General features: G+C 45.8%; 1 protein-coding gene across 1 annotated transcript in view; it reads right to left on the bottom strand.

Moving 5' to 3' along the window:
- Nucleotides 1-15824, bottom strand: part of LOC125486779 (integrin alpha-11-like) — a 38050-nt gene that overhangs the window by 6913 nt on the left and 15313 nt on the right. Inside the window, exons 4-7 of the mRNA XM_048615757.1 lie at nt 13847-13960; nt 11003-11107; nt 6599-6712; nt 3668-3763 (exon numbers count right to left, since the gene is read on the bottom strand). Of these exons, the coding sequence (XP_048471714.1) occupies nt 3668-3763; nt 6599-6712; nt 11003-11107; nt 13847-13960 (429 nt within the window). The remainder of the gene's footprint in view (nt 1-3667; nt 3764-6598; nt 6713-11002; nt 11108-13846; nt 13961-15824) is intronic.

Genomic DNA, 15824 nt, shown 5'->3' with positions numbered 1-15824 from the left:
AAATAGACCAAACACATTTAAACAGAATTCTTTCACATAGGATGTGTGTATCACTGGCAAGGTCAGTACTTTTTCACTATTTCTATTTGGCCTTGAGAGCTGTAAAAAAATGATCCACATTGCTGTTGGTCTGGAGATTTTATGTCAATCAAAAAGGAAGGATGACAGATTTCCTTCCAGAGTTCAGAAGTTCTTTTGCGAGGGCTTGTTGTGATTATTTTTTGAGGATACTTTTGGATTTTCTGGGGGCTATCTTTTGCTTTACAAGGGCTCCTTTTTCGTTCTCACTAACTGTTTTATTAGATTATGTCACAGCACAGTTACAATACTTTCTGTATTTGTATTGACAACATATGGGTTATTTGGACTCACGCAAAAAAAGAACTGGAATAATTTGCCAATACCCTCTATAATTATCAACTCTCCGTTAAACATTTAGCCACAATACAAAAGGAATACACTAACTTCTTAGACACTGCACAGTATTTAAATTAGTAGAAGACAACAGACATAAGTTAGTGACAGATTTCTTTCAAAATAATTCAGACACTTCTACGCACAAGAATCTGTTATGATAAAAACACCTTCTGTGGTCATGGTTAATGTGTTTCTACTGAACATACACAAGCTGCAAAACATAAACCAGACAGTTACTACAGCTCCAATCACAATCTAACATTTAAATTTAACAATTATGGTGTTCAATACAGATCCATTGTATTTTTTCACTTATTATTATTCCACGTATAAATTAGGTTCCACATGCCTTTACGAGGAACTCATGACCTTGGTGAGTTAAAGTTTTCTTGGACCGCAGTGAGCTGAGTATTCCTTGGTTGACGCCTTTTAAACTGTTCTCTCTCCACTGCAACCCATTCCAATCCTGTCCCTCCCTCACACCCTTCCTGCAGCCTCCTCCCCCTTAGAACCCACTTGTAGCTGCTGCTCTCCCCTCCCCTGCAGAAAAACTCTCATGTCTGGCAATTGGCCATTCTGGCCTCTGTTACACAACATCCAGACAAAACAACATCCAGACAAAACAACATCCATACCAACCAAAGGTAGCTCTCAATACTACCCATTAACCCCTGGAAAGCCCCTGGAAAATGGTTCCCTTGGCAGCATTACAAAACTCTTCCCTGCTCCTCCAATCACAGAGTGACTGGGAGCAACAGCAGGCCATTCAGCCCTCCGAGCCTGTTCTACCATTCAATATGATCATGGCCGATCCTCTACCTCAGTGTCATATCCCCACTTTCTCCCCATACCCTGTAATGCATATAAAATCTAAAATAAAATCTGTCTCTTGAATATCTTCAGGGATTTGGCCTCCACAGCCTCTTGTGGGACAGAATTGCACAGATTCACTACCCTCGAAATGAAGAAATCTCTCCACATTTCAGTCCTAAATGGCCAACTGTGTCCCCTGAAACTGTGTCCCCTGGTTCTAGACTCCCCTACTGAGGGGAAACACCATCTGGTCTGTCCAGCCCTCCCATCCTTCTAAACTCTAGTGGATCCAGGCCTAGCCAAACCAGTCTTTTCTGGTAGGACAGTCCTGCTATCAATGCTATCACAGGCTGTTTCTCTCCCATGTTTGCTGCTGATGGTTTCACTAACAAAAGCAAATCTCATCACTATTTCTTTCCATTCTGTTTCCTTCAATTGGTTAGCCTGAGAAAATTTTCCTAGAGACTGGGGGACTCTTAGGCCCACTGTCCCTGTGTACTTGTGAGTGTTGCTTCTTTCTCTAAAGGACACCAATGGCTAATACCGCACTGCTGTTTTGGGAGCTTGCTGTGAAGTCGGCTGCTGCATTTCCTACATTACAACAGCGTCTACACGTCAGGAAACAATATAAGGTTGTCGCTGGTTGCAAAGTGCTTTGGGACGTCTTGGGATCATTTGATTTGATTTATTATTGTACAGGCAGATCATACCATACAAAATGCATTAGGGTGATAGAACGCAGCGAGGAATACGATGATAGGCTGCAGAGAAGGTGCACAAAGAGCAAGGTCAACATTAAATTTGAAATTTGAGAAGTCCATTCAGAAGTCTGATAACAGCAGGGGAAGAGGCTGTTGCAAAATGCACAGTGGCTCAGTGGTTAGCACTGCTGCCTCACAGTGCCAGGGACCCTGGTTCAATTCCAGCCTCACGTGACTGTCTGTGTGGAGTTTGCATGGTCTCCCTGTGGGGATTTATATGGGTGTGCTCTGGTTTCCCCCACACAGTCCAAATGTGTGCAGGTTAGCTGGATTGGCCTTGCTAAATCGCTCTGTAGCATGCAGGCTAGGTGGGTTAGCCATGGTAAATGGGATAGAATAGGAAGTGCTTTGCAGGGTCAGTACAGACTTGATGGGCCAAATGGCCTCTTTCCGCACTGTGGGCATTCTACAGTTTTGTGTTCTTTAATTTCTTGTGATTGGGTTAATTGTTTTGAAGTAATGCAGATTTATCCACCAGAGGTCAGCACTGCACCAGCTGAAAACCTGAATAAAAATGGAGACGGAACCTGCCCCATATCCCAGCAAAACTGGAAATGGCCCAGTTAGGTTTGCTTTTTCTTCTTGTGAGATGTGGACATCAAAGGCAAGGCCAGCATCCCTTCCCCATCCCTAATTGCCCTCGATACCACTCAACCAACTTGCAATGTGTTTGGAGTTATATTTGGGTAAAGACGACAGATTTCTTTCCCGAAAGGACATTGGGGGCCAAGTCATGACTTTGAGAATTCTACTGGGTTATTAAAGCTTTTTATTTCCTTACTTGGGATTGTCTAAATGCAGATTGAGAAAACAACCTAAAGGCAATACATTAAAAAAGCAATAAGATTCACATTTACAGTACAGAAAGCTTTCCTTTTCAGAAAAATAATGTGTTAAAGATATGACTGGGAGAGAAGTTGCAGGTCAGCAGATGTATCATATTCTGATGGTTGCAAAGTGTGTAAGACTGGTAGATTGGAGGTAGCTGTTACCCATTTGTTGATGGAGTAGTTGTGCTCCCAGGGATTGCATTTTGGATGTAGGCATTGCAAATTGCCAGCTGCGCTAGGGTGCAATTTACAGTGAAAGCTGTCTGTTGGGTTCATCTCCTTGACCCTCCCAGGAGCTTTCCTGTCTGTAAAAGCCCTGTTTTAATGACTGGTTCCTTGAAGAAAAGGGAATCTGATAGAAGTCTTCAAACTTATGAAGGTGGGGAGAGATTGATCCCTCAACAGCACCAAGAACAAGAGGGCATGGTTTTACAGTAAATAGTAAAAGAAACACAATAGATAGGAGCAAAAACCTTTGCCATGCAGTGAGTGGTGAGGTTCTGGAATGGCATTGCCTTTAAGTGTGGTGAGGCAGGTTCAAGTGAGGAAATCAGACTGTTATGCGGAAAGGAAGACTGTGCAGGGTCACCAGGAGAAGGCAGGAAAATGCCAGGAGGGGATTGGATCTATCAGAGGGCTGACGCAGACGTGATGGGCCAAATAGCCTCTGGGAGTGACACAAAATTCTGTGATTTTGTCATTTCTCATAGTACTCCCTCCTTTACAGCTAACTTTGACCTCAGCTCCATCCTGGCAGGTTAAAGCTTCCTTAGCCTAGTACACAGTTATCTCCCCATTCGGAAAGTCCGGGCTGTGACCTGGGACAGAGAATACTGACTGACTCACCTCCCGGCTCCTTGCCTCCTCTTTTAGAAACATTGCTCTGGGCTCCCAAATGTCCAGTGTTGCTGTTGTAACAAGTAGCAGAGACCTAAACCTGAGCTGAAAATCAAGAAACAAAAAATAATGCATGGAAAACATTCAGTGTAAGAGAGTGGGGGCCAGTTTTCATTCTGGGTTCTCCTTGCCCCCCCCCTCCCCCCTCCCCTAGCTCCCCACTGCCCTGCCCCCAGCTCCCCAATGCCTTGCCCTCTCCTCACCACCCTTCCCCAACTCCCCACTGCCCATGCCTGCCCCGCCACCCTCTCCCCGCACCCCACTGCCCTGTGCCCCCTCACCGCCCTCCCACAACCCCCCTGTCCTGCGCCTCCCCAGCTTCCCACTACCCTTCCCCAGCTCCCCACTGTCCTGCCCTCCAGCTCCCTACCACCCTCCTCCAGCACTCTACTGCCCTGCCCCCCAGCTCCCCACCCCCCTCCCCCCCACCTTCCCCAACCCCCCTGCCCTGCCCCCCTGCTCCCCACTACCCTCACCCTGCTTCCCACTGCCCTGCCACCCTAGCTCCCCACCACCCTCCATCTCTGCTCTTTCCGTACGAAAAACATACTTTCTACTCAAGTATTTATCTAACCTTTCTATGGAAGGAAAAAGGAAGAGATTGCTTGACTTTTGCACTGAGGACAATGGAAGGTCAGTGTGTGTGTGTGTGTGTGAGCGCGCGCATAGGTGTTTTAATGAGTTCTACACGTTATGTAACCCATCTTGTGTGCTTCAAGGATTTAACAGTCTGCAAGCCAACAATTTCAGCTGGGCTTCGAAACATATTATTTATCCCACGTAAGGTTATTGTTCCATTAACTCATCTAGATTAAGAAAGGAAGGCTCATATTGAACCCATTTATTAAATTCCACTGATTTCAGCCTCTGTGCGGCAGATGGAAACTGAACTCCGGCGGTTTCCCTATCAGTTTTAACGATGATTTCAGGATTGTGGCTTTTGTCATGAAGCTTGTTTCTGCAACAGTGCAATAATGATACACAGTTTGCAAGGCAACTTCATGTGGCTTTGTCTCGAAAGCATTTGCGATGTAAATCAATCCCAGGCACCATTAGCCCCTCTGAAATTATCCTGAAATGAGATTATCTGAAGGTTCTGTGTGAAACTCCCAACGATTTTTACAGTTTGATATTTAGGAATTGAGTTGAAGCTTGAAGTCCACACACAGGTTCAGAACTCCTGCCTCTAGATCTGACTCCCACTCTACTCCTGCCTCTAGATCTGACTCCCACTCTAGAGACAGCTCCTTATGAATGGGATGGTACCTGTGCTGCAGTCTCTAGGATGAAATGTTAAACTGAGGCCCACTCTCATCCTGCTCAGGCTGGTGCAAAGGAAAGACTTTCAATTACCTGACAAGTTTCACCATCTCAAGGCATTCTGCTCTTTAGAGCTAACTTTCTGTCTCTATTTGCCTCACTGACAAGCCAGGGTCTCACATGGCTCAGTGGGAGTCTCATCAGGGAAGTTTCAAGGAGATCCCTAAATAGTTTCTGCTCTTGTCCTGCCATCACCAAGCCCCAGTTTGGAGCAGTTCCTTCGGGAGGTTAGTTTCAGATTGCAAACACCACACCTTGCCATTTGGAGCTGGTTAGGAGTATGTCAGGCCTCAGTCCTGGACAAGTTGTATCAAGGCGTGGTGCTGCTTTGGGACCATCTTGCCTGCCTCTGGATTTGTCGGACTTTGTGAAGGCACCACTGGAAGCATTTCTGTCGAAGTCTCTGCAGCCAGTTGGAGCACTGACATCACTGTTACCCAGTAAACCACAAGCTTAGTCTCAGGTTACAGATCCTGGTCCTCAAATACTCTCTCGAATATCCTGGCTTGTCATTTGGGAAGGCACCAAACACATTGAGAGACTCTGTTGGGAATGTGCAGAGGTGAGCCTGAGCTGAGAGAGGGAGCATACAGACCTCCAAATAACTCCTCTACCCAACTCTTCATGGACCACATGCTCCACATGTGACAGAGTCTGCAGGTCAGATATTGGTCTTCTCAGCCACCTCAGAACTATGGCAGGAGGAAGTCATCTTCAATCCTAAGGGCCTCCATTACAGTTCCTTCAGTTTTGAGCTGTGGCCGTTGCTGTAATGTGGGACAAGTGGCAGCCAATTTGTGCACAGCAAGCTCCCACAAACAGCAACCGGATGATCAAACCATGTAATTGGGGAATAAATAGAGGGCCAGGCTACCCTGGAGACCCTCCTTTGCTCCTTTACTGAGCAGGAGATCTTATTTCTAGCTGACAGTAAAATAGGACCTCAACTTTCTGTCCTTTCTGAAGGGTGGCACCTCCAACTGTGTAGCACTCAGTCAGTATGACACTGGGAACATCAGCTGGGGTGGCATGGTGGCTCAGTGGTTAACACTGTTGCCTCACAGCACCAGGGCCCTGGGTTCGATTCCAGCCTCGGGCTGTGTAGAGTTTGTACATTCTCCCCGTGTCTGCGTGGGTTTTCTCCAGGTTCCTCCCACAGTCCAAAGATGTGCAGGTTAGGTGAACTGGCCATGCTAAATTCCCCTATAGTGTTCAGGGATGTGTAGATTAGGTGGGTTATAGAGGGATGGGTCTGGGTGGGATGCTCCAAGTGTTGGTGTGGACACGTTGGGCCGAAGGGCCTGTTTCCACACTGTAGGGATTCTATGAATGGTCAGCTGGGATTAGAAGCCCAAACCATCTTCAATCAGAAGTGATAATGCTTTACCAAAGAGCCAGAGCTGATAGGTGCGAGTGAGGACAGATATCACCAACAACGAAACAAGATGTTTCCGACATGAGTGCACAATTACAGGGTTCCCACTGAGAAAGGCCAAGCCTTGGATAGACCTGGGTGGTGTAGACTGAAAGAATTTGCGAAGGGGTGGATTATGTACTTACTGCCATCAGTGAATCAGTTGCGAGTCTGCCAGAAATGTGAACGGAGTATTCGTCACTGGTTTTAAAATTCCTCACGTCACACAACAGGAGATTAAATTGAGAGTTGCTGGCATCCTGTTAAATCATAAATATTGGAGGTTAGGACTCGCCGTGTGAACACAGACTATAGGAAATGCATCAATTGAGACTAGAGCGGAAGGGTAATAAGTAGTCTTCTGTCAGAGCCTTTGAAGATCACGCATTAAGCGGAAGTTTAGACAACTCTAACAGATTACAGATTCTGAGTAGTGTTTAGATTCTGGCATGAGTTCATCATAAAAATATTTACAAGGAGAGAAAGCATTTTTAATGGTAAATGATCTTGTCTCATCTGAGGCTTCTATTTTTAGCTTCTTTCCTCTTCCCTTTTTTTTTCCCTTTCTGAGCTCCTGAAGGTCAAGGGTTAGGCTCTGGGTGCAATTCCACAGAAAACAGGATATCCCCAATCCCGCTACTCCCACTCTGTGTCTCCCGTGACCAGGTCCAGTTAAGCAGAGTCCTGCTGTTGAAGGCACCACAGCTATCCTCAATATAATTATCAAATAAAACAACAAACTGCGGATGGTGGATATCTGAAACCAACAAACACAAGGATTGCTGGAGAAACTCCGGAGGTCAGATAGCATCAATGGAGAGAAAAACAGAGTTAACATTTCAAAAAATTAACCCTGTTTCTCTCCCCACAGGTGCAGCCAGACCTGCTGAGGTTCTCCAGCAATTTCTGTGTTTGTTAGCTTCAGCCATTCTGAATAGACAGACCCCTCCTTGCAACCACACTCACACACACTCACACTTGTGCCCTCACACTGAAACTCTCACACTCATGACCTCACACTGTCATACTCATATCATCAAACTCACTCCCACACTATCTTATAACTACATGCTCTCTCCCAACCACACTCTCACACTCTCCCATGCTTGCTCACTTACTCACACACAAACACTCATAGATGCTCACAGCCACGTTTGAATATGGACATTCACACGAACACACACCCTCACACAGACACCCATGCACGCACATTCCCTCCTCACACATCCTCAATTATATCCAAACGCACACACAGCCACCAATTACATTCCCACACCCCCACCAACCAATCACCTATACATATGCACTTTTCAAAATTTTATTGAACATTAGCACAGATGGCCTTGCACTGGGTGTGCCAGCTCTGTGGAACAGCTTTCTCATTAATCTTTTCTCCTCTGCTCCCTATCCTGCACATTCTTTTCCTTTTCAACTACGTATCTGCTTCCCGTTTGAAAATTACATTTGAATTTATTTCCACTGCCCTTATGGGCGGTGAGTTATTGATTGTAACAACTTCCGGATTGAAATTGGAATACCCCACTGTATCTTTGGGCTCCGCTGCTAACAGATGCAGTTTCCTTGCCTGGGTTTTCTCCTGAGGAATCTGAGGTCAAGATACCAGGATTAAAGGCCAGTTGTAACAGCCTGATCAGTGGAATTTTATTCCAGGATGTTAGCAAGACAATTTGACTGTAATCCTATTTGGAATACTCACTGGAGTGAAGGGCTCCTACAGCATGATAATTTCTACAGTAAGGTACCGGTAACCATGACTGGAGCAGCGGAAAGCAGGGGGTACAGCTGGTGAAAAGTGGATTCAAGATGCAATTAAATATCTTTTGGGTGGGAACACAACAAGTAGCAGTAAGGGTAGACTCTCTGGCTTTCTGGGTCAGCTTCGTCATTCAGTAGAGAGATGCGTTGGTGATAATCTCACTGGTCCAGTATACCAGAAGGCCATGGTAATGCTCTGGGCAAGGAGTCCAAATCCCACCATGACAGTCACAATATTTTTATAATAGAGTTGGAGAGTCATAAAGCTGTACAGAATGGAAACAGACCCTACGGTCCAACTTGTCCATACCGACCAGATGTACTAAATTAATCTAGTCCCATTTGCCAGCATTTGGCCCATATCCCTCCGAATAGTATACCCATTCAGAGATAGTAGGAACTGCAGACGCTGGAGAATCTGAGATAACAAGGTGTAGAGCTGGATGAACACAGCAGACCAAGCAGCATCAGAGGAGCAGGAAGGTCGACGCCTCGGGCCTAGACACTCCCTCAGAAATCCATATACCCATTCAGATGCCTTTTAAATGTTGTAGTCATACCAGCCTCCACTACCTCCTCTGGCAGCTCATCCCATACATGCACTGCGCTCTGTGTAAAAACGTTGCCGCTTAGGTCCCTTTTAAGTCTTCCCCTCTCACCTTAAACCTTTGCCCTCTAGTTTTGGACTCCGCCACCCTGGGAAAAGACCTTGTCTATTCACCCTATCCATGCTCCTCATGATTTTACAAATCTTTATAAGGTCACCCCTCAGCCTCTGACACTCCAGGGAAAATAGCCCCAGCCTATTCAGCCTCTCCCTGTAGCTCAAACCCTCCAACTCTGGCAACATCCTTGTTAATCCTTTCGGAACCATTTCAAGTTTCACAACGTTGAATTGCATGCAGTATTCCAAAAGTGGCCCCACCAATGTCCTGTACAGCTGCAACGTGACCTCCCAACTCCTATACTCAATGCACTGACCAGTAAAGGCAAGCGTACCAAACACCTTTTTCACTATCCTGTCTACCTGGGACTATCTCTTAATAAAATCTGAAACTCATTTCTAGACCCTGTCTCTATCGTTGCTTATTGTAAAAACCCATCTGGTTCATTAATGTCCTTTTAGGGAGGAAGACCCTTCTGAAGAAGGGTCACTTACAAACATTTACTCCCTCCATCACCGATGCTCAGTAGCAGCAGTGTGTATTATCTACAAGATACACTGCAGGAGTTCACCAAAGCTCCTTAAACAGCACCTTCCAAACCACAAACACTTCCATGTAGAAGGACAAGGGCAGCAGATACATGGGAACACCAACCCCTGCAAATTCCCCTCCAAGCCACTCTCCATCCCCACTTGAAAATATGTCGCTGGGTCAAAATCCTGGAAATCCCCCTCCCCCATAAGGGCAATGTGTGTCTCCCTACAACATGTGGACTGCAGTGGTTTAAGAAGGCAGCTCACCACCACTTTCTCAAGGAGCAACTAGGGACGGCCAATAAATGCTGACCCAGCCAGTGACCCCCGCATCCCACGAGTGAACCAAAAAAGGACTTGAAATGTTAAATCTACTTTCTCTCAACAGATGCTGCCAGATCTGCTGAGTTTCTCCAGCAATTTCAGTGTCTGTTTCAGATTTCCAGCATCTGCAGTCGTTTTATCTGCTGCCCTTACCTGGTCTGGCCTACAAGTGATTCCAGACCTGCAGCAATGTGGACTTTTAATTCCCCTCTGAAATGACATGGCAAGCTGGTCAGTTTCAGAGGGCAACAGATGTTGGCCCAGGCATTGACACCCACATTCCATGGAAGAATAAATGTTTAAAAAAGTGCGATTACGATCGACTTTTTTTTCAGACCTAATCTCTGACAGGCCAAATATCTGTTGCTTCCAGCTTTAACATTAATCGATGGTGGACCATCCACAGTCCTGTGGGGTAGAGAATTGCCAAGATTCACAACCTTCTGAATGAAGATTCAGAAGATTCCTCATCTCAGCAAGAAATGATTGACACCCTAATTCTGACAATGTAACTTCATGAAATGGGCTAAGAAAATGGTTAGAACGTGGAGCTCATAAATCAGAAAGGGATGTGACAGGCCAGTTGAAAATTCATTTTCCATTATAACTGTAAAGATGGTGAAGGTATCCTGTGGAATAATATTTTATCTGGATTATTGTCAGTGTTAACAAGTTGGGAGAAGAATTCCACTTGAACGCATTAAGCATTCCAAAACAATAACCAACTGAATTTATATAGCACCATTAATGTCGCAAAGCACACACAGTTCTTCACAGGAGAGCAGACAGAATATCTCACAGTGAAATCTCATGCACTGTGCTGTTGTTAATAACTGTTCCCCATTGAGGGTGTGCGTCAATGGGGCACACTCCAATTGGGCACAGCACCCATGGGTGGGATGTTGGTCAGCATACCTATACCTGATCCTTGTCAGAGGTCGGGCTGTGTATGTGGGAGGCTGAATGATGATGGGCTAACACGAGATAACAGGCATGTAATGTGATCACTGGAGGGACAGACAATTAGAGTCAGTGACTCTAGAGGAAGAAGCGGGAAGCAATGATACAGTGAGTGTACGATAACCTGAACATGGGAAATGAATGACAGAAGGATTAGAAAATAAATTGTTTACAGCATGTTCCTCTTTATAAACAGATGAAAGTCCCTGGCTAAGATCAAAGGCTCTGACTTCAAACAGTTTCGTATTCACATTAAAGTTCAGATTTTACAGAAAAAGAAATGCCTCATTACCAGTTTCTCATAAGTCCTCAGATCCTCTGTGACAACTTGTCCTCTCGGAGGGAGCCACTGCTGGAGAGCTGTGTGACCGGCTAAAGTACACTGGATCCCATCTTGCTGCAAGGTATCAAACACAGCAACAAGGTAAATAGATACAGGAGTGTGAGGACTAAAACACCATCATCATCATAACATGACAGCAGCTTTGCTGTAAGTGTCAAGGTGTCACATCGGAGAGACTGACTATTGAGCAGTTTGGTTAAGAGACTGGGAGGAGATGAGTGAAAACATATTGAGGTTCTGCAGAGGTGTTTGGAACAGCAGAAAGAGGAGCACAGAGGTGGAAGAGAACACCAGACAGTGGGTACCAGGTGGTGATGCAAACAGCGCAGAAGCTAAAAGGGGAAGGATGTCACTGCACTGTTTTTCTAGAGCAGAGAAGGCCGATTGAGGTGGACACAATTATGAGGAGTACAGAAAGGGAGAAACTTTTCATCTTAATAGGGGGCTTAATAACCAGAGAATATAGCTTTAAGGTCAAGGGTGAAAGGATCAGAGGAGATTTAAGGGAGAATTTTTTCACCCAGAGGCTAATGGGTATCTGGAATTTACCGCCTAAAAAGGTAGTAGAGGCAGGAGCCATCACAACATTTAAATAGTATTTAGATGAGTACTAGAAGGACCAGAATTTACAGGGTTACAGACACAATGGGCTGAAGGGCCACTTCTGTGCTGTAGAATTCCACGTCTCCAAGTAAACAAGGGAGCAAAGAGTGGGTACTGATGCTGAAAGGGTGACATTCTGTAAGACTGAAAGGGGTTTGTATGCAGCATAAACACTAGCACAGATGATGAGTTGAACCGCCTGTAAATTCAATGTGAACAGAACATTGCAGACTTTCTAATATCCTGACCCCACATTGTTGACAGAAGCTGAAGGAAGTTTATCTTCTCCTGATAACGGTGGCCTGTCAGAAAGGTTGAGTGTGGCTTTTGTGCAATTGGTTATTGCGCCTTTGGCAACTGAGCTGGCAATATCTGAAGGAGCAAATTAGATCTGTACTGAAAACAACAAACACTGGAGATCACAGCAGGTCAGACAGCATCCATGGAGAGAGAGAGCACACTGACGTTTCGAGTCTAGATGACTCTTCATCAGAGCTGAAGTGAATTTTAGGGGGGTAGCATTTATACTTTTTTTGGGGGGGGGGGCGCGCGGTGGGCGGTGGAATGAGGTGGTGGTGGGGTGTAGAGTGCTGATGGAGAAAAGATGTTGATAGTTCGGGTTAAGTGATCGGAATGTGAGAATGGCAGAACAATGGTGTGTCCGACTGCCAGACTGGAAAGAGAAGACAGTCCCACTGAGATGGAGGAGGGGAGAGAGGACATGGTGACAGAGAATGTAACAAGTTGAACTAAAAGAAAGGGAAGGAAAGGGAGTTGGTTCACGATTTGAAGGTGTCAAACTCAATATTGACTCCAGAAGGTTGTAAAGTGCCTAGTCTGAAGGGGAGGTGTTGTTCCTCCAGTTTGCGCTGTGATTCGCTGGAGCACTGCAGTATGCCAAGGACAGACATGTGGGTGTGCGAGCAGGACGCTGTGTTAAAATGACCGGCTAAGGGAAGGATGGGGTCAGGCTGTCTTCCCGACCCGAGGTGTTCTGCAAAGCAGTGACCTAGTCTGCGTTTGGTTTCTCCAATGTAGAGTAGGCCACATTGTGTGCAGCAAATATCATGCACCCCATCCCACCCCCCACCAACTATAGCATAAATGCTGACCCCCTCCACATTTCACTTCCATCTAGAATCAAATTGTTAACTTGCTCTCTGTCCACGGATGCTGTCTGACCCGCTCTGATCTCCAGCATTTGTTGTTTTCAGTCCAGTATCTGAAGCTGGTTCACTCAGAACCACTGTAGCACCCCATTCTGGGCAAGGTTTGAACAGCAAGCATAAAGGCATGACCACTCTGCACCATCCAGTTAAACCAGCTTTGCACCATACTTGGTTAGGGGAGTGGGTCCTGCTGATCATTGACTAGTGACTCAGTTGGGTGAATGGATGTCAGCTGAGAATGGGATTGGGAGGATGTGTTGCCTCAGTGGTTGAATGGCCTGGTGACACTCACTGCCCAGGTTGAAATAATCCTTCGTGTGCCCCCTCCAAATCAGCCCCGTCAGGAACATAAGGAACAGAACTGATAAGAAAAAGAGAGATAAAGCTTTCATGTTAACAACACATAACAGTGTTTGTTAATATTATGTGCAGGGGTCTTGCAGATATAATGTATAAAACATCAGATTTAAGGGGGATTATATCATCTGAAAATCCTTCATAGAGATCGCTCTCCTGGTAAGGAGTTTTACCATCAACATCAGTCTCATTAAGAGGGAATGTCACTAGTATGGACCGGTTGTTCAGTTGAGGAGAGCATTGGATGATTACCTGGAAAAAATAGTGTGCAAGGGTATCCAGAGAAAGCAGGAGATTGGCATGAGGTAACAGTGCCTATTTAATGAGTCAATGCAGGTACAATGGACCAAATGGCCTCTTCCTGTGCTGTAATACTTCTGCGATTCTGCTGCGCGAAATGCCTCTTTCTCTGCTGTAAATATCAAATACATATCAAACCCTTTCTCGAAGAGTGAAACTCACCATTGGGAAGCCTATTTGTCCCTCATTGAGTTACCAACAGCATCCCAAACATTGAAAAGGAGTGTTACCTTCGGTAGTTGGAATGGCGTTAGTGGAATCCCCATGGTAGAGAGAGTGTCACCATTAGGGCCCCTCTCATTGATGGACCATCGCTCTCAAGAACCCCTTTGCACTCAGCAACAGTGCGGCTCTCTGTACTCACCGGACTGGTGGAGTTATTGGTCAGGATCAGGAGGAGATTGTTCCCTTTGGTTAATGTTGGGATGGTCACTTTGACCAGCAAATGGCCAACAGTAAATGGTCCCAGATTCTGTAGCTGCAATGAAACCGAGAGAACAGCATGAGAAGCTTTAGAGACAGGAAGTGTCCAACAAGCCCATCCATTTTGCATCACTAAATTCAACTTTGGTACCATCATTAATCAAAATGCTCATGAAATGAGAACCTAGCAGCACATGACAATATGACAATGTCCTGTGCCCTTCTTTCAATAATGTGGAGGTGCACATGTTGGACTGAGGTGGACAAAGACAGAAGTCACACCAAGTCAGGTTATAGGTTTATTTGAAATCACACAAGCTTTCAGAGCACTGCTCCTTCATCAGTGTCATGTGACTTCTGACTTCCTTCAACATGAACACACACACCTTCTCAAGAGCAATTAGGAATGGGCAATAAATACCGCTCTTATCACTGAACACCCATTATCGAATAAAACTACAGCCTGGCCTGATACTCCAAAGTAGTAATGAAGGAGTGCTGCACTGTCTGAGGTGCCTGACTTTGATTGAGATTTTAAACAGACACCTATCACACCTCTTAGGTAGTTGCAAAAGATGCCACATGCCCAGCTCAAAGGAAAGCAGGGGCATTCCTCCTGGCACAGGAACACCAGCACCAAGTTCCTTTCCAAGGAATTCACCATCCTGTCTTGGAAATATATTCCCGTTCCGTCAGCTGGGTCAAGATCCTGGAATTCCCTCCCCATGGGCATTGTGGGTCAACCTAGAGCGTGCGGACCTGTTTTTATTCACTTATAGGACATGGCCATTGCTGACTGAACCAGCGATTAGTGCATGTCCCAAACTGTCCTGGAAAAGGTGGTGGTGAGTTGCCTTCCTGAACCACTGTAGCCCATGTGCCACAGGTAGACCCACAATGCCCTTAGCAGAGGAATGCCAGGATTTGGATGCAAATATTTGGATATATTTCCAAGTCAGGAGGGTGAGTGGCTTGGAGGGTGGTGTTCCCATGTATTTGCTGCCCTTGTTCTCCTAGTTGGAAGTGGTCTTGTGTTTAGAAGGTGCTGTCTAAGAAGCTTTGAGGAATTTCCGCAGTGCACTGACTAGGTAGTACACAGTGCTGCTGCTGAGCGTTAGTGGTGGAAGGAGTGGATCTGGTGCCAATCAAGCGGCTGCTTTGTCCTGGATGGTGTCAAGCTTCTTGAGTGTTGTTGGGGCTGCACTCATCCAGGCAAGTGGGGAGTATTCCATCACACTCCTGACTTGTGCCTTGTAGATGGTGGACAGGCTTTAGACCGTCAGGGAGTGAGTTACTTGCTATAGAATTCCTAGCCCCTAACCTTCTGTTGTAGCCACTGTATTATTGTGGTGAGTCCAATTGAGTTTCTGGTCAATGATAACCCACAGGATACTGATCGTGGGGGATTCAGTGATGGTAATGCCATTTAATGTCAAGGGGCGGTGGTTAGATTGTTGGACTGCAGCATTCAGGAATATGGCTCACCACCACTTTCTCAAGGGGCATATAAGATGGGGAACAAATGCTGGCCCAGGCTGTGATGCCTGCAAAATAGTTGTTAAAATTACAAAAGCAGATTCGCTGGTTATTATTGCTTTGATAATGGAATTTGCTGTATGCAAATTGATTTCAGTCTTTCCCACAGTGATTATAGTAATGCATTAGGCTCTCCAAACTTTGAGATGACCCAGGGTTGTTAATGGAATGTGTTTTCGTCCTTTCTTTTCATCAGTCAGTGAGAAAGCCCATCCATTGAGAACTTCAACAGACACAGAGCAAACCGAGAGCCACAGCCAGAGACAGACCCCCAGGGGAGTGGGGTGGGTTACTGGGCACAGGCAAGTCACACTGTACAGGGACCCCCATCCCCTGGGGTAAATCACACTGTACAGGGACCCTCCTCCCCTGGGGTAAATCAC

Source organism: Rhincodon typus, chromosome 33, assembly GCF_021869965.1.
Source record: "Rhincodon typus isolate 14 chromosome 33, sRhiTyp1.1, whole genome shotgun sequence".
In the NCBI taxonomy this organism is placed as follows: Eukaryota; Metazoa; Chordata; class Chondrichthyes; order Orectolobiformes; family Rhincodontidae; genus Rhincodon; species Rhincodon typus.
The sequence above is the reverse complement of the archived record's forward strand: the minus strand, read 5'-3'. Positions and strand labels throughout refer to the sequence as shown.